At 55.7% G+C, this 22771-nt stretch overlaps 2 protein-coding genes across 2 annotated transcripts; both read right to left on the bottom strand.

Moving 5' to 3' along the window:
- Window positions 1-6505: 6505 nt before the first annotated feature.
- AQP6 (aquaporin 6) lies at window positions 6506-10918 on the bottom strand. Its single transcript, XM_025402653.1, has 4 exons — window positions 10185-10918; window positions 9221-9379; window positions 8877-8957; window positions 6506-8182 (listed from the first exon to the last, which is right to left on the bottom strand). Exons 1-4 carry the CDS (start codon window positions 10839-10841, stop codon window positions 7970-7972), a joined length of 1110 nt encoding a protein of 369 aa, XP_025258438.1. The 5' UTR covers window positions 10842-10918; the 3' UTR covers window positions 6506-7969.
- Window positions 10919-18045: 7127 nt separating this feature from the next.
- LOC112634532 (aquaporin-5) lies at window positions 18046-22218 on the bottom strand. Its single transcript, XM_025402092.1, has 4 exons — window positions 21334-22218; window positions 20064-20228; window positions 19529-19612; window positions 18046-18727 (listed from the first exon to the last, which is right to left on the bottom strand). The coding sequence occupies exons 1-4, from the start codon at window positions 22108-22110 to the stop codon at window positions 18542-18544; spliced, it is 1212 nt and encodes a 403-aa protein (XP_025257877.1). The 5' UTR covers window positions 22111-22218; the 3' UTR covers window positions 18046-18541.
- Window positions 22219-22771: the final 553 nt, after the last annotated feature.

Here is a 22771-nt window from a genome sequence, read left to right as displayed (position 1 = left end):
TCTTTTCATTAAAACCCGATGTAAAGAGCCAAGATTTAGGCCGGGCACAGTGGCTCACACCTGTAATCCCAGCACTTTGGGAGGCCAAGGCAGGCGAATCACCTGAGATCGGGAGTTCAAGACCAGCCTGACCAACATGGAGAAACCCCGTCTCTATCAAAAATACAAAATCAGCCGGGCGTGGTGGCATGTGCCTGTAATCCCAGCTACTTGGGAGGCTGAGGCAGGAGAATCACTTGAACCTGGGAGACAGAGGTTGCGGTGAGCCAAGATTGCACCATTGCACTCCAGCCTCGGCAACAAGAGTGAAATGCTGTCTCAAAAAAAAGAGCCAAGAAATGATCATTTCATTGATTGAAAAGATGCAGTTTAGAAAATATTGTTAATATCTCTGAGAATTGGGACATCTTACAATCAATGGCATCTTACTAATATAATGCAGTGTTTCTCAGTAGCTCATGATATAGTAGTGTATCTTGTAATCAATGTTATTTGGGTTGGAAGTGTTAGCTATTCACGTGAGATAGACTGTTGGACGGACTAGCTGTGCAGGCCAAGAAAACAGCGACTTTGCTGTGGTCAAAGAGAGATTAAAACAGGAAGTTCCCCCTGGTCTGAAAGGAAGTTACAGTATAGGAAAAGCAGAGAAATCAAGTCTCAGTCCAAGACACATAGCATGAAGAAGCAGACAAGCAATGTGTGGGGCAGCATCAAGATTGGACCCAGTCATGACCCCAGAGCCATCAGGGGAAAGCCACTGTGAATCAGTGATGACCTGACCAAAATAACAGTACATCCTGGGGGATGCCAGGCTGCTTTAACACATGAGAGATGAGAGGTTTTAGACATTCTGTTTTGGCTGGGTTTTGGGAATGTATGCTGCAATCCTTTGACCATCTTACTCATCAAGTCTAGAATATCAGAGGAAGGTCTTTCCTCTTTTGAAACTGAAAGGCCATGATTTGGGGGAAAAAGGAAGCCTGTCTCATAGGACAGATAGTAAAGATAAGGAATATATTGCCCTGAAATTAGAAGTAGACTAAACATATATCATTTTGTTTAAGGAGATATTCCTGTTAGAGGCAGATGTTTGAATAACTATGAAGTCAAGTGTTCAGTGCCAGGATAGAGGTGGTGCAGAGTGCTGGGGGAGCTCACAGAGCTTTAAGGTCCTGACATGAGAGCTAGGACTCGGGCTGTGCCAGGCAGCTAGGGAGGGACAGAGCGTATTTCCAGACAGAGAAGCCCCTCCAGCCTGCTGCTTCAGAACCAAACGCCCCTAACTGCCATCCTGGCCTCTTCCCTCACTACAGGCTGGGCCCTTGTTCCCGGATCAAACCCAGGGTTGGGATGCTTATTTTCGTGGCCCAATAATGAGACGCAGGTGAACTGGGAGAGAAGGGAGTTTTCTGTAACCGGTTACGGGGAGAAGGCCTGGAAATTGTCACCATACCGACTCAAAATTACAAAATTTTCCACAACTTATATACCTTCTAAGCTAGATGTCTGTCTGTAAGTGTGCATTCATCTAAAGACATAACTTCTTTTAATCTACAACTGGGATCTGAGTCCTGAAGACCTTCCTCCGGAACCTCAGTAAATTTACTTAATCTAAATGGGTTCAGGTGATGGGGTGATTACCCTTCTCTCCTGCTAAATCATGGAGGTTTGGGGAGTTCCTTCAGACCCCCAATGAACTTGTTTAATCCTAAACAGGTCCTGTTAAGAATTCCTTCGTTATTTTGTCATGCTTTAAGGCCTAGGAAAGGCCTAGGCAAAACTCTTTTTTTTTCTTTTTGAGACGGGGTTTCGCTCTTGTTGCCCAGCCTGGAGTGCAGTGGTGCGATCTCAGCTAACCGAAACCTCTGCCTCCCAGGTTCAAACGAGTCTCCTGCCTCAGCCTCCCAAGTAACTGGGATTACAGGCGCCCGCCACCATGCCTGGCTAATTTTTTGTATTTTTAGTAGAGATGGGGTTTCACCATGTTAGCCAGGATGGTCTCGATCTCCTGACCTCGTGATCCGCCCGCCTCGGGTTCCCAAAGTGTTGGGATTACAGGTGTGAGCCACCACTCCCAGCAACCTAGGCAAAACTCTTGGCGGCCTTTTGTTATATTCCAGCCTTTGTATAAGGGCACTGCCTCTCTTAGCTTTTAATATTTAACCACTCAGTGAGTACCGAAACAGTTGTTATGGAGGCCTGCGTTAGTGAGACCTGGCCTGCCACACCCTGGCCTGGCTAGAGCTTGTTTCATCTGTCCATGGGGGTGGAGCGGGAGTTATTTGTCCCTGCGTCTGTCTCTGGCCTCCTCCACCTGCAGCTCTGGCAATAGCTGCCCCTTTATGGGTTTTAATCAGAGCTCTGAAACATTGTTTTTCATTTCCCCCTTTTCCGCTAATTAACTGCAGCCTATTAATTAGTGCTATTGGACTCCCCACTCCCATAAACCCCATTCACTAACCATGCTTTGCCTCCCCAGCTTTTGCTAAATACATGACTGCGCTGTAGTGTAGCTGCCTCTCCGTGAGAAGTGATTACAGATCTTGGCTGAGCTGACCCCCTGCCACAGCTGCCCAGAGAGGTCACAGCTTGGCCGGATGCTTCATCTTGATTAGCCCTTAACTTCTTCCCTCCCTTCTTCCCTCCCCATCTTCCTCTCTGACATTGAGAGGGCCTGCACTAAGCTGTAGGTTAAAATCCCTCTCAGTATAAGCATTGAGCTCTCTTCTCCTTGGGTCTGTTTCCTGCACTCCCAGGTGTTGCTCCGGGTCACAGAAAACAGCACTGTGGGGCCAGAGGGACTGAGTTGATCCCCTTCCCTGACCTGGTAGAGTCTCCCATCAAAACCCAGATCTGCTTGTTTCAGATCACTTGACCTCATTATCGATCACAGTGATTTTGGTCTGTGTTACCCATTTAACTCTCAGCTCTGATGTCAGCTCCCTTTTTGTTTACTTAGCTTTCATGTGAAATTCCAAATCTTCAAAGCTCTGCTTCTTTTCACCTCTTTTCCACTCCACCCAGACTTCTTACCCCCATTCCCGGAGTCTCCCAACTCTCCCAGTGTGATCACTTCAGTGCTCCACTTCTCCGTTATGATAGGCCCTTATTTCTCACTCTCCTCTTTTTTTTTTTTTTTTTTTTTTTTTTTTTTGAGACTGAGTCTTGCTCTGTCGCCCAGGCTGGAGTGCAGTGGTATGATCTCAACTCACTGCAACCTCTGCCTCCAAGGTTCAGGCAATTCTCCTGCCTCAGCCTCCCAAGTAGCTGGGATTACAGGCGTGTGCCACCACGCCCGGTTAATTTTTGTATTTTTAGTAGAGATGGGGTTTCACCTTGTAGGTCAGGCTGGTCTCAAACTCCTGACCTCAAGTGATCCACCCACCTTGGCCTCCCAAAGTGCTGGGATTACAGTTGTGAACCACAGAGCCCGGCCTCTTTCTTGTGTTTAATTCTGATGTTTTAATTCTTGACCCCTCTTCTGTCATTCCCCCTTTCCTCCAAATACACACATACACTCTCTCCTCTCGTCCCCCCTCAGCTCACGCTAAGCCTGGGTTATGGGAAGGATGTGATCCCTTCTTTAGTAATAGCCCAGGCTTCATTAGAAACTGCAGGGGAAGTAGCTGAACTTATGGAAGACAGAATGCAATCTACCACGATGATGATGGTGGTAAAAATAGCTACCACCGATTGAGATCTGACTGCACGTCAGGCATGGTGCGAAACACACACATATCTCATGTAGTTCTTCCAGCTCCCTTTTGACTGTACTCCATCCTCCAGATGAGGAAAGTGAGGCTCAGGATCGTTAAGTAACTTGCCCAAGTTCACACAGCTGCTAAGTGCCTGAGCCTATATTTAAACTCTGTTAACCCCTAGTCTACGTTTATGCAGTTTTGTTTTTTTTTTAACTTTGGTCTGCACAATCCTTTAGGTGAAAGTTATTTTCTTTGGAATGTAAAAGCGCCCAGATCATGGTGTGACTCTGCTATTCCTTCAGTCCTAGGAGACCAAATGTGGCTCAGAGCCTGACCCCTTCCTGGCCTTTTCCCCCTTGCACAGTATGGCCCCAGATGAGGCCTGTCCTCTTTATATCTGGAGGGAGTAGGTTGAAGATGAGCAGTGGGGGTGGGAAGTGGAGAGGGGCTTCCCGCCAGCCAATCGGGAGGCGACCGCCCAGACTCCCAGCGCAGCATCATCTGCTCCTGCTAAGACAATCATCAACATAAAAGGCTAATTGTATTAATCACCAAGGCACCCGGCCTGAGTCCCCCTCCCTTTTGGGAGAATTATGAATTGCAATTGCAGATGGCTCCACTGATTGAAGGCAGTGCTCAGCAGGGAGAAGGGTCAGATCAGATTACACACCATTAATTAAAAACTTCCGTGACAAACAGGAGGAAGGGAATGCACACCAAGGGCTGGCCTGGTTGGGTCTCTGTCCTCCCCACGTCCCCTGCCCCCACCCAGGCCCAGGGGCTATGCCAATGAAGCCTGCTTCCCCCAGCTGGAGCCACTGAGATTCAGCTCTCCAAAGGCCAGCCCTTCCCTCATTCAAACAGATGGCCTGCTGTCCTATTAAAGGGCTCCAGAGAAGGGGAAGCGAACCTTTGGTTACTTATTTCCACATCTAACCTTGGATGCTCTTCAGAGGCTAACCTAATTCCCCACTTCTCAGGAACCTTGTTTCCTCCTGCTCTGTCCTGACAGAGAACTGCTTTGAAGAACTGTTAGTGAAAATAGCCCCTCGACTTTCTCTTCAGGCAACCCCTCATATTTTGACCTGTAAGTTTCTGGGACAGACGTTGTGAAGCCTGCTCTGAAATTGTGGGTGGAACAGCAAATATCTGGCGATGCACCCTCTCCCCAGCCAAACCTGGAAGCATAGGCTTCTCAGCTGCTGTCATACTGGCTTATCTGGAACTGTAACTCCTGAAATTTTCTCCTCTTGATCTATTACTGCCTCCCCTCCTCCCCAGCTGCCCAGCCTTATTCATTTATCAAACTTATATTGAGCACCCAGTGTGTGCTTGGCTCTGGGGACAAAAAGCAGTGATCATTTGTCAAGGAGCTTAAGAGCCTACAGTAGGAGCTCCACACCCCCATCCCCTTCAACCCTCCAGTTCCTGTTTCCTTCCTTCCTGGGGCTGCAGCTTGTATGAGCCCCCCAGGAGCTCTGTTTTGGAAGATTCTAAACTGGGAGTGGGGAGACCTTAAGTGTTTGTGCTCCTGAACTGGCTGACCTTGAGCAAGTCAATCATGTCCTCCGTGTACACATACGCTCTCATACATGCATACATACAGACGCCCAGCTCTCCCTGCTCATAAAAGGACATAGGCAGCCTTGGGCTCTGAGAGATTGTGAACACGGATGAGTGGGGCCCAGCTTGGAGAGATATGAGTAGCATCTGCATTGATATTACAGAATGCTGAGCACAGCTACGGGGGCCATGAGCACCAGGGATTCAGCTACTGCACTGGTCACAGGCTGGGCCTGTCACGCTGCCCTTGGAAGACTTAGGCAGCCTTTTCCCCATCCCCAGTCCCTCAGGAGATATCATTAAAAAGGATCTATCTTTTGTTTGTATTATAGTTTAATTTTTCATTTTAAATAATAGAGATGGAGTTTCGCTATGCCGCCCAGGATGGTCTCAAACTCCTGGCTTTAAGCAATCCTCCTGCTTGGGCCACCCAACGTGTTGGTGATTACAGGTGTGAGCCGCCACACCTGGCTGTTTTTAATTTTTTGTAGAGGCAGGGTTTTGCCATGTTGTCTAGGCTGGTCTCGAACTCCTGGCCTCAAGCAATCCTCCCACTTTGGCCTCCCAAAGTGTTAGGATTACAGGTGGGAGCCACTGCACCAGGCCAGGACCCATCTTTTTTTTTTTTTTTTTTTTTGTGAGACAGAGTCTTGTTCTGTCACCAGGCTGGAGTGCAGCGGCATGATCTCGGCTCACTGAAACCTCTGCCTTCCGGGTTCAAGTGATTCCCCTGCCTCAGCCTCCCAAGTAGCTGGGACTACAGTCACGTGCCACCATGCCTGGCTAATTTTTTATATTTTAGTAGGGACAGGGTTTCACCATGTTGGCCAGGATGGTCTCGATCTCCTGACCTCGTGATCTCACCCCCCCCCAGCCTCCCAAAGTGCTGGGATTACAGGAGTGAGCCACCGTGCCTGGCTGCCAGGCCCCCATCTTCTATATGAATTTGGCTGCTGCATCTTAGGGTACTGTGGTGATGGGCGTCATAGAGATAAGAACTGATTTTATTGGCTCGCCTCTTCATTCCAGGGCCCTCCCACAGCCCCTCACACCCACAAAGACCCAAGGTCAGCAGACCCAGAGAAGAGGAGACAGGTCCTTGGTTAAGTAGATCCAATGATGTGAGAGAAAACCCAGTCTCTCCTCCTTCTCTCTCAGTCATCTTACTGTCTTTTTCCCTCCTCCCTCTCATTACCAACAGCAATTGTCTTCAAACCCAATAATTACAGTAACAGTAACAATCATCATCATTTATTGGGGTTGTTTTTCTAGCATTTTAACTTCCAAAAAGTATTTTCCAATTTCTTGATTTCACAGCAGTGCCTGGAGGAGGATTGTGTCCACTTTACAGCTGGAGAAGCCGAGATCCAGATAGGACCCCCAAGTTGTGGGCAGAATAAATCTATAGCAGCCTTTAAATATTAAACCAATTGAGACTTTGGTAGTCTTTCAGAGGCACTGAATCTCAAATCTCAGTTTCCTGGGTCCCTCCTGGATTCCTACCACCCTTAGGGCTTATTCAACAGCTTTTTGGGGATCCTGTAATGCTGACAGAGAGGCTGGAGATGGCTTCTTTGACCCAGGTCATGAGTCAATGGCTAGATGGGCACTTCCCTCTAAGGATTGTTCCTGCCTGAGAGTGGGCTGTGGGGTGGCAGCTGGGGCAAGCACCTGGGAGGAGGCTTCCCTGGGAAAGGCCTGCCTGGCTCAAACCTCCCTTCCTCTATCCCACCCCTCTACCAGCCTGAGAAAATGTTCTCTGTGTCAGCTGTTCTCAAGGGTGGGGCCCTCTCCAGAGCATTTGGAGGAGTGAGGAATAAACACCTATTGGGAGAAGACAGGCGTGATGGCTCACGCCTGTAATCCCAGCACTTCGGGAGGCCGAGGTGGGCAGATCGCCTGAGGTCAGGAGTTCAAGACCAGCCTGCCAACATGGCGAAACCCCATGTCTACTAAAAATACAAAAAATTAGCTGGGCATGGTGGCAGGCGCCTGTAATCCCAGTTGCTTGGGAGGCTGAGGCAGGAGAATCCCTTGAACCCGGGAGGTAGAGGTTGCAGTGAGCCGAGATCACACCACTGTACTCCAGCCTGGGCGACAGATCAAGATTCTGTCTCAGAACAAACAAATAAAGATCTATTGGTAGAGCAGTCTCTGTCCTCAGGAAGCCCCCAGTCTGAAGGAGGAAATATAGCCCCCAAAATCACACCCAAGGGCAGAGAAATCCCCCCAGAAGCTCAGAGGCTGTCCCAGGGCCTGATTCCTCCAGAAGAGCCTGTCCCCTCAGGACCAAGGGTTTCCTGGGTGGGTACGAAGTTGGGGTTCCCTGAGGTCCCTATAGCTCCAATGTCTAAGCAGAGTGGCTGTCTGGGCTCCCATTCCTTTCTCCCCCAAGACTCGAGCATCTGGGGGTTCAGGACTCCCACAGGGTCCAATGGGTGAGAGGAGGGGAGGGCGGTCCTAAGTCCCCTGCCTTCCTCTGTTCTGTCCCACTGAGAGGCACGGAAGCCCTATGGAGAGGGAATGGGACAAATTCACTCCCAGATTCTACCTAGAAATGTAATGCCAGGGACAGGGCTTGTCCCCTCCGGCCCACCTGGTCAGGACAAGAGGTCAAGCCTCCCCCTCCCACCACCCCCAGGGAGAACCTCCATGCAGGCCCTGCAAGGCAGGAAGCCCAAGGGTGCAGCCAGGCCTCGGCTGTTTCACACACTCTCCATCTCCACGGCTCCCGAACTGGGTTGGGATTCCTTCTTCGGGGGTTCCGCCCCTGCCCCTGTCCCTGTCCCTGTCCCCACTTCTGCAGTGCCTGTGAGGATAGCCAGCCGCTGGGCCAGGGTCTTGGTGTCGGGGAACAGGATGAAGTTGTAGATTAGTGAGGCCAGGAGGGCTCCTATCAGGGGCCCCACCCAGAAGACCTGAGGAGAAGGATGTCGTCACCTCACCCAGGAACCATCAGGACCACAGGGTGGCTCTGGGACCGCTGCCTGCTTCCCTAGTGCCAACTTGATCTCCCAGGTCTCCCTCAACTGTCTGTAAGGTGCTAAATTTGAGAACCACAAGTCATGCTTCCCAAGCCCACAACGTAAGGGGACCTTGCCCCTTGCTCTCCCTGCCCTCCCTGGGGCTGAGCCCAGGCTCTGCAGCCATGGCTGGGGCCTGGGGCCAGTCTCCTTACCCACCCCCGCCTCTTTCCTCTCGCTTCCCCCATTTTAGCCATGAGTCCTGGCTATTGCTGTTTCTGTCTCTGCTGGTGTGTGTCTATTTCTGTTTGTCTTTATCTTTATCCAAGTTTGAAAATTGGTCCAGCTGGAGAAAGTGAATAAGGAAACAGCCAGGACTTAAAAGTCTGGGCCAAGGCTGCAGCTCCTGCCCTGGCCCATTTCTTGCCAGTCTACTGGGTATCCCGGGCGACTGAAGCTGAAAAGAATGGAAGTCCCAGCCAGGACACTCACCCTGGCCTTCTGAGCTTAGGGAAGGCTGCACTTCAGGCTCAGAAAGGTCTTGGGCCCCCATCACCCCGTCTGTGTGGACCTGCTGCGAGTGAAACCCACCATCTATCGCCAGCTCAGGCTCTCTCCCTTCCCCAGGGCTGCTGGCAGAGGGGCTCACCCAGTGGACTGTGAACTTCCCAATGATGACAGCAGGGCCGAAGGAGCGGGCCGGGTTCATGGAGCAGCCAGTGAAGTGGATCTGGGGAGCAAGTACAGGGTCAGGGTGGGAGAAGGTTTAAGGCAGGCCTGAGAGGGAACCATTTCTCAGTCCTGGTTCAGAGCCTTAGCCGCAGCCACAGCCTCTGTAGTGCCACATCCTGGGCCTAGAGTGCAGGGGGTACCACTTTGGCTCCAAGGCACGAGGGGCTCAGGGAGGGACACTGTCTAGCCTTCAGGGCTCCACAGTTTCCCCAGGGACGGACCCGGTATGTGCATGTGCACAGTGTCCCCTCTGCTCCTTACCCCAATGAGGTGGCCCAGTGCCACAGAGATCCCAATCATGGTGGCCGGGGAGCCCGATGTCTGACGGCTGTCAGTGGAAGCGAAGACACAGAGCACCAGCTGCAGGGTCAGAAGCAGCTCCACTGCCACCGCCTGGCCAGTTGAAACACTGTTCCGGACCTGGGCAGAGGGAGTTACTCTGGACTAGACGTGGGCTCTGCCCACGGACAGGCAGAGAAACCCCTGCCACTGGGCCTGGTCTCCTCAGCTGGAAGTGGGTGACACCTCACTGCCGCCCAGCTTCAGGACTTCAGGAGGTCTGTGCAGAGGAGTCCATATCTGCTGTGGACCCTTGCTCCCTGTAGAAGTGAGTGGCAGTCCTCCCACCCCACCAGTGGGTTGGTTGGGGCCAGTGGTTCAGGAGGCTTGCTTGAGAGCAGACTGGCAGCAGGTGTGGAAGGAGATTTGAGGGAAGAAGGTGGAACACAGATGGTTAGGAAATGGGGAAGGGGGGAGTGAGGCAGGCCTTGAGGTGGAGGGAAGAACTTGGGAGCAATTGGAGAGCAGAGGACGTGGGTGGAGTCTGGGAGAAAAATGAAGTCCTCTCTCCCCTTGAAAGTGCTCCCCAAAGTCAAGGCGAAGATGCAGAAAGCTTATTTTGCTTTCTCTCAGGCTTTCTCTCTGCCCACAGTCCCCACACTCCCTTGGCCGCGTCTACCCTTAAATGCCTGGTCCTTCTATTCCTTCTCCTTTATGTGGCTTCTTCCTTCTCCACCTGTTCTTCGTGCCGCTATCCCATTTCTATTCTGCCTAGACTGAGGTCAAAGTCTCAGTCCTCTGGGTCCTGGGGCCCAGCCTGGGGGGATGTGGAGCCTGCAGCTGACTTGTTTCCTCCTCTGCTCCCTCGCCTCTGTCCTGCCTCCGCCTGCACCACCTGTGCACATTCCCACCTCCTGGCCCTCCAGGTGCCCCTCCCTGCACCTACCACGTTGATCCCAAGGGTCTCTCGGATGTCTCCTGGCATGACTCCATAAAGCAGAGCAGCCCCCACCGTGGCCCCCACCAGCTGGGCAGCCACATAGGCCACAGCACGGGGCAGAGAGATGTGGGAGCCTACGAGGAAGGCCAGCGTCACGGCGGGGTTGGCGTGGGCCCCACTGGCCTTCCAGGTGACCTGCACAGCCATGGCGGTGACCAGGTTGAAGGTGATGGCAATCTGCAGCACGGAGGGAAGTGCTGTGGGCCAGCGCATGACAGAGCCCACGCCAAAGAACACATACAGCCCCGTGGCCAGGAACTCTGCAAACAGCGCCCTGCTGATGGCTCTCCAAAGCCTGCATGCCAACACGTTGGCCCAGCCACATCCCCCTGGATCCACTGCATCCATGTCCTGGTGCCTTGGCTGTTCCTTGCTTTGCTCTGAGGCCTCTTGTCCTTCCTCTGGTCTCTGATCTCCTTTGTCTCTTCTGGTCTCCTGTCTCTGGCTGACCTTGGCTTTTGCTCTCTGTGGAGGCTTCTCTGGCCCCCACCTGCAGCTCCTCCACCACGCTCTTGTCCCCAGGAATGGGCTGGTCAGACTGGCAGGGAGCAGGCAGATGGGGTTATGCGTGTGTAGAGGGGTGGAATGAGGGGTGTTGCTCATATGCCTGCTCCAGCCTGCGCTTACCTGATGGGGTGGGATGTGGGGGCTGTCTCTGGGCACTGAGCTGGAACCTCCTAGGACGATTTCCAGGGCAGGTTGGGCCTGACTCGTGTTGTAGACAGTCCAAGGTCTGGCCTGAGGGTCGCAGGTTCAGGGCAGCGGGGGTCATGGGATTTCAGACTGTTTATGTTCCAACGTCAGCTTAGATACAGCAAGATCACTCAGATCCCCGGCCTGCTTCAGGGGGTCCTGTGCATTCCCAGGTCCTGTTCGTCTGGCCCCCTCCATATCTAGGCTTTGCTTCCAAATGGGCTGACACCACACCATGCCTGTAAACCCAGAAAGTAAATCCTCTCCTCCACTCCCACCTATACCCGCACTCACAGAATGCAAATGTGAATAGAGTCCACTTTACCAAGGACACTGTGGACACTGCGGCCTGTGGGGTTGCAGAGGGGCAGGTGGAGAAGGGGTTTATTCCACAGCAACTCAAACCACATCAGATCACAAGGCCATGGGCACCTCTGCTGTCCACCGGTGGGAATTTCCACTGGCCCTTCACTCACTTCCTCCTGCCTCCCTGTCCTCCCCGGCGCTCCCCTCCCTTCTCAGCCCCTCCCTCTCTGCTCTCCTCCTCTCAGGAGCCAAACAGATTTTACTCCTTTCTCACACAAGGCAGCTTAACCATTTTTTTGTGGCTACACTGGCCCTACGGTCACCCATGCCCTAGGCTTTCCCCTTTTAACCCTAGCAGATAGCAAGGTATTTTCTCAAACAAAAGTGTTCTTCCCTAAGAAGAGTCTGCCAAGCTACTGAAATAACAGTCTTCCCCTCTTAACCACAGCTGGGTGTCCTGACCTCATCCCTGGCATATCTACCTGCCCACAGATGTACCCTGGTTGTTCTCAGGCTCCTCAAATGCAGCCTGTCTTCAGATGTGATCCTCCTGTCTCCTGGTACCCCCACCCTCAACCCCCATGTTCTCCTCTTGTTTTCTCCAGCTCAGCTGGTGGCATCTGGGAAGCATCCTTGACCCTTTTCTCCCTCCTTCCCCCATCCAGGAAAAGCATCAAGTCCTGCTGATTTTGAATCCTAAATATCTCCTGACTGTGCCCTCTTTTTGCCACTCCTGCTGCCCTGCAGCCTTTAACCAGTCTCTCTGTCTGCTCCCTTGCTCCGTTCCAATCAATTTTCCATACTGCAGCCCAAGTGCTAAAATGCAAATCTGATCATGCTGCTCCCCTGCTAAAATCCTTTCCAAGCCTCCCATCCCTTTGGAAGCTCTGTGCCTGCCTTCAGGGACCCTGCAGCTCTACCTCACCTCTCCCCATTCCGTTACCCTCTGGTTTCACCAAATGCACACCCTTGCTGGCCTCTGCTTGGAGAAAGTTCTCTCCTCTTCTTGGAGATCCCTTGCACTCCCTTTGCTTGGGTAACTCCCATCCCAAAGGTTTAGCTTTGACATCGCTTGGTCCTTTCCTGGGTGGGGACCCTTCTGCGTGCTCCCACCACACCTAAGCGTTCTCCTACACTGCAGTCACCACAGGGTGCTGTCATGGTGTGAATGTGTCTCCCCAGTGAGGCAAGGCAGGAAGGCCTTTGCGGGGCAGGAACCAAGTTTTGTTCACCCCTGCATGTAGTGTCTTGCACAGAGATTGGCATAGTAAATGCCCAAGAAATATTTGTTGAATGAATGAATAAATGAATGAACAAAACTTCTTGACTTCCCAGGGCAGATGACTATGTCTGCTCCATTTCAGCCTCATACTCATACCTTCCCCCACCGGGGACTGATCCCTCTGATATCGTCCAGAGAAACATCTCAACTCTGGACCACAGGCTCTGTTCCTCCCGATCCCTGTCTGAGTCCCAGTAACATCCCTCACTCATTCCCTTCTGTTCTCCCTGCTGTCTCGACTTCACCCTGTCCTCTCCAGGGAACTCCTGGCCATCTTACCCTGAGCAGGCTCTTGCCAGCACCCCATGGTCCTGGCTCCCTGTCCTCTCCACCCCGTCCCTGCTGCGTGTCTCTGTTCTCATCCTCTTCCATGCCTTTCTGCCCTCCATCTGCGCTACTGAGCACTGCTGGAGAAACTCGCCCAGCCGTGCGGACTACTGCCATGACAAGTTCATGGTCTCTGGCCCCAGTAGGGATCGCAGCTCTGCTCAGCAATCCTTCCACAGCTCTCCCCCCATTCTTTAAACCTCCCCCACTCTCTTCAAGTACTCGGCTCACTCTGGCTTTCTCTCAGCAGAGCACCCACCCTTGCCTCCCACCCTACCTAGAAAGCCAAGCTACCAGGCCAGACTTCTTCCCATCCTCCCTCCCAGTCAAACTCACCTGCAGCCGCCCCGTGTCCTTGCCAGCTGCCCTGTGGCCTTGAAGTAGAGGCAGCCCTTCTCTGGTGTACAATTTGGGGTCGGGGAACCCTCCTTGGACTTCTGGCTCCCTTTGAATGACTGGGACCCTCTCTTGGCCATTCCCAGTCTCACCTGTGGCTTTCAGGCTTCCCCTTCTCTTGACTTCTTCCCTATAAATGTGCCTGCGTAGTCGCGGAGCAGTGGAAGGTCATGGTTTGGAGTCAAGGTTCCAGTCACATATCAACTGCACAACAGCTCCCAGCCCCCGGCTACTGAAACCGCTCTGGCAGAGGCCAGCATGATTTCCTCTCCAGCCCACTGTGGCTGCCGACCATCTCCTTCCTGACGCCTTTTTCCCTGCCTTTGAGGCACATCTCCTGGCTGTCCTCCCACCTGTGTGAGGGCATCTCTGCCTCCGTGGCTGGCTCCTCTTCTGCTGATCCTTAAGCCCAGGCCTTGTCTACTCCTGGCCAATGGCCCCTCACTCCTGATGAATGTGCCTGGGCAGCCCTGTTCCCACCTGTGACTTCCACACCCTGCAGATACTGTCGACTCTCAACACTGCCTCTGGCCCAGATCTTTCTCCTGAACACCAGACCCACTCACCTTTCACTGGACCCTCCGGCCTGCTTCTCCTCACCCCACTGTCACTCAGTTGCCCAGGCCAGAACACAGGAATCATCTGATGCTTCCCCCTCCCCCAGCCCGCAGCAAACAGGTTCCTGGTACCAGGTTCCTGGTAGCTCTTTCTCACAGCTCTTTCCATCCCCACTTGCCACTGGCCCAGTGCAGCCCTTATCATCTCTCCAGGATGACTGCATTAACCTCCTTCCTGAGCTCTCAGACTACACTACATATCTGTGCCCTTCCACACCACTCTCCTTTCCACTCACTGTCAGAGAGATCCTTCCAAAATGCAAAGCTCATCACGTTACTCCTCTGCTCAAAAGCTTTCAATGGCTCCCCATTGCCTCAGAATCAGGTCTGAATACCCATGTTTAACATGCAAGGAAGCCTCCCCTCCCACTGCCCACCCTGCACCCTTTACTCCAAACAGACCAGACATAGTTCCCCAGAACGAGCCCTTTGCTATGGAGTTTGGATGCCTCTCCTTTTTGTCTCTCAAGACTTTGCTCAAGTGCAGTTCTTCTGTGAAGCCTGCCCTGATTTCCCTCTCCAGCAGAATCAGGGCAAGCTTCTTAGAGAAGCAGGACTTGAGCAAAGCCAGGGGCTGTTGTAGCCTCTGCCTCCTCAATGCCTCCACTGTTCCAGCAGACTTCCATCCCTGGCTGGCATAGAGGAGTCATTCAATAAACGTTCAGGGGATGACAGGGCATGGCTGTGGGGGCAGCGTGGGCACTGTTCCTCCCTGGCACAGAAGGTTCCCTGGCTGGGGGCTGTCCCAGGGTAGTTCAAGGGCACTTGTCTGCTTCCCTCACCTCAAGCAGGGCCAGTAGAGGGCTTGGTGGACAGGCACTTACCAGTCCTTTCATCTGACCTAGCCTCAGTTTCTGCCCTTGTTAAATGGGCGCCAAGTGGCAGTAACGCTGACCTGAGAGCTGCTGATGAGGCCAGTGAAAGGACTGTGAACACTGCCATGTTTATTGCACCCTAAGCAGTTGCTTAACCTCAAGATCCTCATTTATACAATGGGGATGATGCTAATAATGCCCTCCTTCCTGTGTGTAGTTAGGAGTAAATGTGCTGATACCTAGGAGAGGGTCTCCGAGTCAGAAAATGTGAATGATTAGGATTGTAACTTCCCCGCCCCCTGCTGTGAGACAGCTGTGGGGACGGGGCTGCAAGGCCGCTCCAAGACAGGCACCTCAGCACCTGCCCTGGGCCCTGGAGCCTGAAAGCGCTAAGTGCAGCAGCAGCCCTTGTCCCCAGCTAGCCCAGGGCTGAGTCTCCTGACCTCTGCCGGGCCTGGGACAAGGTCCTTTACCTCCTGAGGCCAGGTGGGCATTGACCAGGGCTTGCTCCAGGCCTGGCTTCCTGTCCTAGACAGCACCTGCCCAGACCCAGCCAGCACTGGGCTCTAGTGCCAAGCTTTAAGCTCACTCATGCTCAAAAACCTTTTGCCGAGGTTCCATATCTGGCTGCCTAGGGCTGCCTGTCAATGCAGCTCTGACTGAGGTCCTACCAGAGATTGGGGAAAGTAAGGGGGGTGAAGGGGAGGGGAAGGAGGAAGGTACCGGGAGAGAAGAGGAGGGAGAACACAAACTGATGGGGAGGGAATTCAAGGTGGCTTCCCGTGCCTCATCTCACCGATCCCCACAACACCTGGAAAGGTCAGGAGGTCTGATGTCCTCATCCACACGTGACGGAGGAGGAAGCTGAGGCCAAGAGGAGCGGAGAGACCTGGTCCTCCCAGCCGTCCTTCCTCCTGTCCACCCATCTCAACAACCAGCCCCCTCTGTCCGCTCTCCCCCTCTCCTCCGGGTCCTCTTCCATCTCTCCCCATATCACCTTGTTCACCTCCCAGCTGGTGAGAACTGGTAGCCCCTGGGGAGAGGAATAGGAGGAGAAAAGGGAAAGGAGCCTCCCACAGGAGAATCCAGACTCTCCCCAGGTTCCGTCTTTAGGTGCAGCAGAGGTGACGGGGCCTGTGTGTGCTTGTGTTGGACGGCGCGCAGGTGTGCCTCTGAGAACCCTTGGAGCCAGGCTCATAGGTGTGGGCCTGCGGTGGCCCTGTGAGCGAATGCTGGAGGAGGGCTGATGTGGCTTTGCACACTCGAGTGAGCGTGCAGAGGGAAGGAGATGCTCACACCCAGAAGATGCAGCCCTCAGGCACGACCGAAGGTCAGTGTGTGGCCGCGAGCCCCGGTCTGTGTGGGGTGTGTGCGTGCGCGCGTGTGCACGGGAGTTTGTGAGCCGGCAGACCTGTCGCGCCTGCAAGATCCGACACGCAGACACAGCGACCCCTGCTGGCCACACCGCCCCAACCACGGCACTTGTCAGCCCCAAGCCCCTAGCTGGACACTTGTTCGAGGGCCAGGCGAGGCAACCTGCAGGAAGCTCAGGGCCGGTAGCCCCCTCTGACTGGGTGCCTCGCCCACCCCCGCGGGTCTGTCTCCCAAGGGTCCACTGTCCACCCTGCCGTGGTCCCCATTGGGCTGGTGGAAAAGCCCAGCCTCCTGGTCATGGCTGTGTCTGTACCTTAGTCTCCTGAAGACTGAGCGGGGAAGGGCCCCCCTCTCTTCTGCGCCTCACCCGGATAGTGAGGCGGGGGTGCATTGGGATAGGCTGCCTCAAGGTGGCTCCAGGGGACTCAAGCATGAGGGACTCCCTGTGTCCTCCACCCCACCCCCATCTGGCTAGAACCCAGACCCAGGACTTGTGGACGAGGAAGCGCCACCCTGTGGATTCGGTGGACGACGTCTCCCCCTACTGGCCAGAGCTGGCTCTTGCAGCCCGGCTCCCCCAGCCTGGGGCAGGTTGGAAGAAGTGGGAAGGGACACGGTGGGTGGGGGGCTGCTCCTTCCCTGGGCTCTCGGGGTTCTCATGCACTACCACGTGGTGTTTACTGTAAGCCTATGGGGCGGGCATGAGTGGCTGACCTCTCACTTGTAGATGCTTAGACTTTAAGTGTGGAGGAGGTTGGGTGTCTGCCGCTCCTCACCCCAGCGCCTGGGACTGCCTCTCAATGGCCAAGATCTACGGTTTCCCCCATCCCTTCTCAGTCCATCTCCTGGCCCCGCTGGACAGGTGCTTAGGCCCAGACACCCCCAGGAGGGCAGAAGTATGTGGCTGGGGCCCCAGACTAGGCAGGTACGTGTGGGTGTCTATTCACACCACTTTACTGAGCACTCACTCCAAGGCGCCTGACCGTTTGTACAAGCGTTTTACCTCCAGGCATGGTCTCATTCTCATTTTCTCCTCACGACAGCACGTGAGGTCGGGAAAAGCACCCCTGTTTTGCAGAGAAGGTCCTTAAAGCTCAGAGAGCTTATTTTGCCCCAAGTTCCGCGGCCAGATTGGAATTCGGGTAGTTACTGACTCCGGGCTGGGCTCTGTGCGGAGCTGTTCACTGCATGACCTCCGCCTTTTCCTCACAGAAAGCTGACCGGTCCCGGGCATCTCATGGCCTCATCCAGTCCCCACAACTATCTTGTGAGGAAAGTGATATTTTATCCCCATTTTACAGATGAAGAGATGGAGGCTCTGAGAGTTTAAGGAGATTACCCAAGGAGTGTCAGTGACAGTGGGACAACAGCAGGCTAGGGCAGAGCTCAGGCCCAGAGGAGAGGACGGTGGGGACACTGGTGGGCCGAGGCATGAGAGAGAAGCCCTGGAAAAGGGGGCTGGGCCACATGTGGCTTTTGGGGGGATCGGGGAGCTGCTCCCTCTGGGCACAGGCTCCCAGGAGGGCACCTTTTTGAAACGTCAAAGTGCAGAGAAAGGAGCCCAGGGCTGTGATGGAACCTGGCTGGTCACCCCCTTGCCATCTCGAGGGGCTGCGGTTGGCTCACTCCTCCTCCACCCTGCCTGTCACACCCTGGCACTCCCCTCAAGTGCCAGCCAAACCCTCCTCAAGTGGCAGGGACTTGACATGGCTGAGGGGGAGGGGTGGAGGGTGACTGCAGTGAGGACCCCTCCTTCCTGGCCTCTAGCTCTATTTTGATATTCGGTCTTCTCTCTCTCGGTCTCTCCCTGCTCTGTTCCCATCTCTCTGATTCTCTGGGCCTCCCATGGCCTCAGCCTCCCTTTCTTCCCACAGAGCACTTGTCCTGGGGTCCCCTGGTATCCCATGGAGATCGTGGTGGAGCATGTGGGATGACAAAGAGGAGAAGCAATGGGCCAGAGTGTCTCAAGGCACTCTGGGGACAGACAGAGGCGGAACGTGAGTTATCAGAGATTTATTGGGTAGCCCCCACTCCAAACACCAGCAGCCCCACGCATGCATCCTCACTAGAAATAAATAAGGCAGCATTCAATGAACCAGTCTGTCTTCTTCCTAAGGAGCTCTGGGGAGGGTCTGCCACTGCCCACCTAGGGGCTGGGATCCCTTCGGCTCTTGAGCGGGGGTGGGGGATGCAGGCTGCAGGCTCACTCTTTTCTAGCTTGGCCCTTGCAGCCTGTGAGCTTGGCACTGTGTTCACAATCTCTGAGGTCTGTCCCAGAGAGACCCATCCCCAGCAGACCCTAGCCCCTGGCCCCTACCCCAGGAGTTCCACCATAGGTTCCTTCTCCCCTCTCTAACTGTGTAGCCAGGGGGACCGGCACCTCCTCCTCAGCCAAGAGGACCGGTTGTGCAAAAAGGAAGCTTGTGTTAGGTACTTTTTCTTTTTTCCCCCCTTGGCTCAGGGGCTGAGGAGCTGGCCCCTGCCTGACACTGGTCAGCGGGCAGTCAGCTCCATGGTCTTCTTCCGCTCCTCCCGCTGCTCCTCCCAGTCCTCGTCAGGCTCATACGTGCCTTTGATGATGTCCACACGCTCACTCAGGCTCAGGGAGTTGGGGAAGAGCAGGTAGAAGTAGAGGATGGCAGCGAGGACCGCCCCCACGATGGGCCCTACCCAGAAGACCTGGTGGAGACAGGGCAGGAGTCAGGGCGTTGAGCCCTAGACCTCGAAGACCAGATGCCCCCCACCCCACAGAGGACAGACCCATGGACCCTGAGAGGGGACAGACACACAGACTTTCAGACCTTCAGGAAGAAAGACTTCCTCCCACCACGGGGACGGATATACTGACACACCACTCCCAGGGAAAGAGGCATGGACCACAGACACCCAGACCCTCAAAGAAGGCAAACAGATTCCCAGAGGGACAGGCCCCCTCCAACCACACCCGAAAGAGAAACAAATAAACCTTCAGAGGGGACACGTGGGTCCTCAGAGAGAGAGATGAACAGAGCACCTCTCCCCTCCACATAGGGATAGAAACAGACCCTGGAGAGAGTGACCATGAGCTCTCAAAGGAGGGGGCAGACAGACTGTCCACAGGGACAGACCCACAGGAAGACTCTCCCAACCCCCTCAACAGGGACAGATAAATAAAACATCAGAGAGGACCAGCACACAGACACCCAGAGCGACAGACACCAAATCCTCAAGGGAATTGACACAGAGCCCCCCTGCACCTCCAGCCTTTTCCCTAAGGGGACAGATACTTATACTCCCTGTCCCCAGGGGTTCAGGCCATACAAAGCCATCTCTGCCCCTGTGGCTGAATCCCATCCCCTTTCTCTCTCAGCCACCGCTCCCTGGCCCACCCCCAAGCTCTGGGCCCACAGAATCCAGAAGATTCTGTGGTGAGCTCTGAGCTGCCACTGCTGGGTCTCCAGGCCCTCATCTCCAGGGAGCCAGGGGAGGGGACAGACTCACCCAGTGAGCGGGGCTGAACCGATTCATGACCACTGCAGGGCCAAAAGAACGTGCTGGGTTCATGGAGCAGCCAGTGAAGTAGATCTGGATAGAGACAGGGCGGTGGAGAGAAAGGCAACATCCCAGTCCACTCCCACAGAACCTGGACTCTCCCAAGGTTACACTGCAGTCCAGGGGCTCAGCCAGGTCTCAAACTCAGGTCTCCTGATTGCTGGGCTGGCAACCCCTCCCTCCAAGGATCCCAGCTGCCCGGTTAACCATGGACCCTTAACTATGCCCTCTTCTCTTCTCTGCTCTGAGGTTGGGTTTGATTCCTGTCCCATCCCACCTCCTACTTACTCCCATCTTTCCTCAGCCCAGAGGTTCTCGGGGGATCAATTCTGGGGCCCAGTAGGGCCAGAGTCCAGCAGCCCTAAATCCAGGCCTTAAACTCTGCTGGACTCATCAATCTGAAGTGGGCTCCGCTCTGGGGCTCCATTATTTGCCTTGAGTGCCTGCCCCACCCTCACCACAGCCCAGTGTCAGTACTGCTCACCCCGACAAGGTGGCCCAGGGTGACAGACAGGCCAATGGACAGGGCTGGGGAGCCCACAGGGCTGGTGCGACGGGAGTCAGTGGAGGCGAAGATGCAGAGTGCCAGCTGGAAGGTCAGAATCAGCTCCACCACCATGGCCTGGCCCTGCGTTGTGTTGTTGTTGAGCTGCAAGGGGATGGCGGGTTAGGACCCTGGCCACCTTCTGGCAGTATAGCCAGGGGCTCTGGGAGCAGGGCTTTTTGGCATTCAGGGACACTTAGAGCAGCTTGACACCTGGAAGCCAAGCCCCGTGGACATCACCCCAGCGAAATCATTTGTTAAAACACTACATTTCACAGTTTGCACAGGCTTGAAGCTCAGGCCTGTAGCCAAAGGGCAGAGTGTCAGGGGAGCTTTTCCTGGACATGGTCCTATCAATGGCTCTGCCCAACCCCCAGCCCCCATAAGCTGGCATTTACCCTCCATCCTGTGGGCAGCTGCCCAGTTTGCCTGCTTCACACCCCATTCCCACCTCCTGCCCGTGTCTGGCCCCATGCCAGTGCCAACCTTAAACCCGTCTCTCCAGTGCGGCTGACTCACGGCTTGACAATGGCCGAGCAAATCCTTCTCTGTGTTTGATTAATGAACCCAGTTTGCATGGGGTTGGGGGCTGACTCTGGGGCTGCAGGAGGTGGGAGGGAGGCAGGGATGTGGGGTTGCGGGGAGGAGCACAGGTTGGGGAAAGCGGAAACCAATACTCAACGGAGACTGCTCTGCACTGGCACCACGTTAGGGGGTTCCTATCTATGGTTTCTAAATGTGAGCCCCTTGACACCTGCTGTGGCAGGCACTACCATCCCCATGGAGGGGCTGAGAACAATGAAGCACAGACAGGCCAGGGTCACCCAAAGCCAGGATGACAGCCCGCTTCTCTCTGGTGGTTCTACTCAAACGCTCCCCTGAGGAGATGGGAGAGGTGAGGGGCCCAGGAGGAAGGTGGCGCTCAAAGGTGAGACAGGAGGCGGCAGAAGTTTCTGGCAGGAAAGGAGGGGCAGCAGGCATTGGAGAGAGACGAGGGTGGGCCAGCATGTGGTGAGGGGCAGAGGAGGTGGGCAGGAAGGGGGCGCACATCAGCCTGGAGAGTCGCCTTCCTGGCCTCTGGAGGCTCTTGCCTTCCTGGTGAAGGGTGTGGGCTGGACCACTCTATGACACCCCTTTTTCCAGGTGAGGTAAGAGGCCTGGTCCTGAGCCCACCCCAGGGTCGCGACTCCCACCCCCCCAGGGCACTCACCGCGTTGATGGCCAGATTGCCCCGGGCATTGAGCGGTGCCACACCGTAGAGGATGCCGGCCCCAGCAATGGCGCCCACCAGCTGGGCCGCCACGTAGAAGAAAGCCCGGAGCAGCGAGATCTGGTTGCCCACCAAGAGGGCCAGGGTGATGGCAGGGTTGATGTGGCCGCCGCTCACGGGTCCCAGGGCCTGGGCCAGCGTGCCTATGGCCAGGCCAAAGGCCAGCGCGATCTGCAGGATGGTGGGCAGCGCCGACGGCCACTTGAGGGCCGAGCCCAGGCCGAAGAAGACGAAGATGAGGGTGGCCAAGAACTCGGCGAACACAGCCTTGAGGAAGGCCACGGAGCACACCTCCTTCTTCATGGTGGCCGCGGGGGCCCGGCGGCGGCGGCCGCGGCGGGGGGCGCCCGTTGGGTCGCAGGCGGCTGACGAGGTGGAGGCGGCGGGGACGGGGGCCTGGCTGGGTGGCGCCGCGCTCTGTCCCGCGCCCACTGCGAGGCTGGCGGCCTGGCTCGGGCCCTGCTGGGGCGCGCTATATAGGGGGCGGGGGGCCGGGCGCGGGGCCGGCGCGGGGGGGGAGGGGGCGGCTCCCACGCTCAGGGGCCAGCGCTGCGCACGGGTTGGGAGGCTCCTGGCCGCCGCGGGCCCGCCGCTCCCCGCCGCCCAGCGCAACCTCGGCGCGACCCCCGCCCCCCTGGCCGGGCAGCCGCCTGCCCGTCCGGGCCACGTGACCCAGGCGGCGGTGTAGACGGGCCCCGCGTCCCGGACCCCGCGCATGATGCGCCCAGGTTGGCTCCCGCGCTCTCCTCGGTGCAGTGCGCCCCGGACTCCCTGGGAGACGGGGCTCGGTCCCGGCGCTTAGCTCCTACCTCCGGGCGTCTAGCTCCTCCGGCCTTTACCGCGCTCCGCGCGCGGGCTTCCCCTTTTCTTCTCTTCGGGCTTTTGGTCCAGCTCCTCCTTTTCCTCCTGCGACCGGAGCATCCTGACCCGCCTCACCCCCGGCTGGGTCGGAGTGATGCTCGTCCCGCAGGTCGGCGCCGCTCACCTCCCTCACCGCCGGCGGCGGGGGCGGGCGGCCGGGCTGGGTCCTGCAAGGCGGTCCGGCCGGCCGTCGTGGGCCGCTCCCGGCCTGGGCCGGGCGGGCTTCTGGGCTTGGAAGGCTGGCGTTTTGGGAAAAGTGGGCACCGTGCCAGCCTGCCCCGATGCTTTGCAATCCTCGACGCCCTGTAGCTGGGCAGTACCTGCACTAGGCAATGGACCCCTGGAGGCGCCCTCTCCCAGGCCGGGTTCCCCTTGTCGACTTGACGGGAGGGGGGTGTGAGGCGAGGCCTTGAGACTATGGGAGTGGGAGAGCAGGGAGGGTAGAGGCACACCACTGACCTCCCAAGCGCGGTCTTGGCGTCTCCCCTCTTCCTGCTAGAAGCCCCTCACCCCGGAT

This window comes from Theropithecus gelada, chromosome 11, assembly GCF_003255815.1.
Source record: "Theropithecus gelada isolate Dixy chromosome 11, Tgel_1.0, whole genome shotgun sequence".
Classification (NCBI taxonomy): domain Eukaryota; kingdom Metazoa; phylum Chordata; class Mammalia; order Primates; family Cercopithecidae; genus Theropithecus; species Theropithecus gelada.
This window is presented reverse-complemented; position numbering and strand designations above follow the sequence as displayed.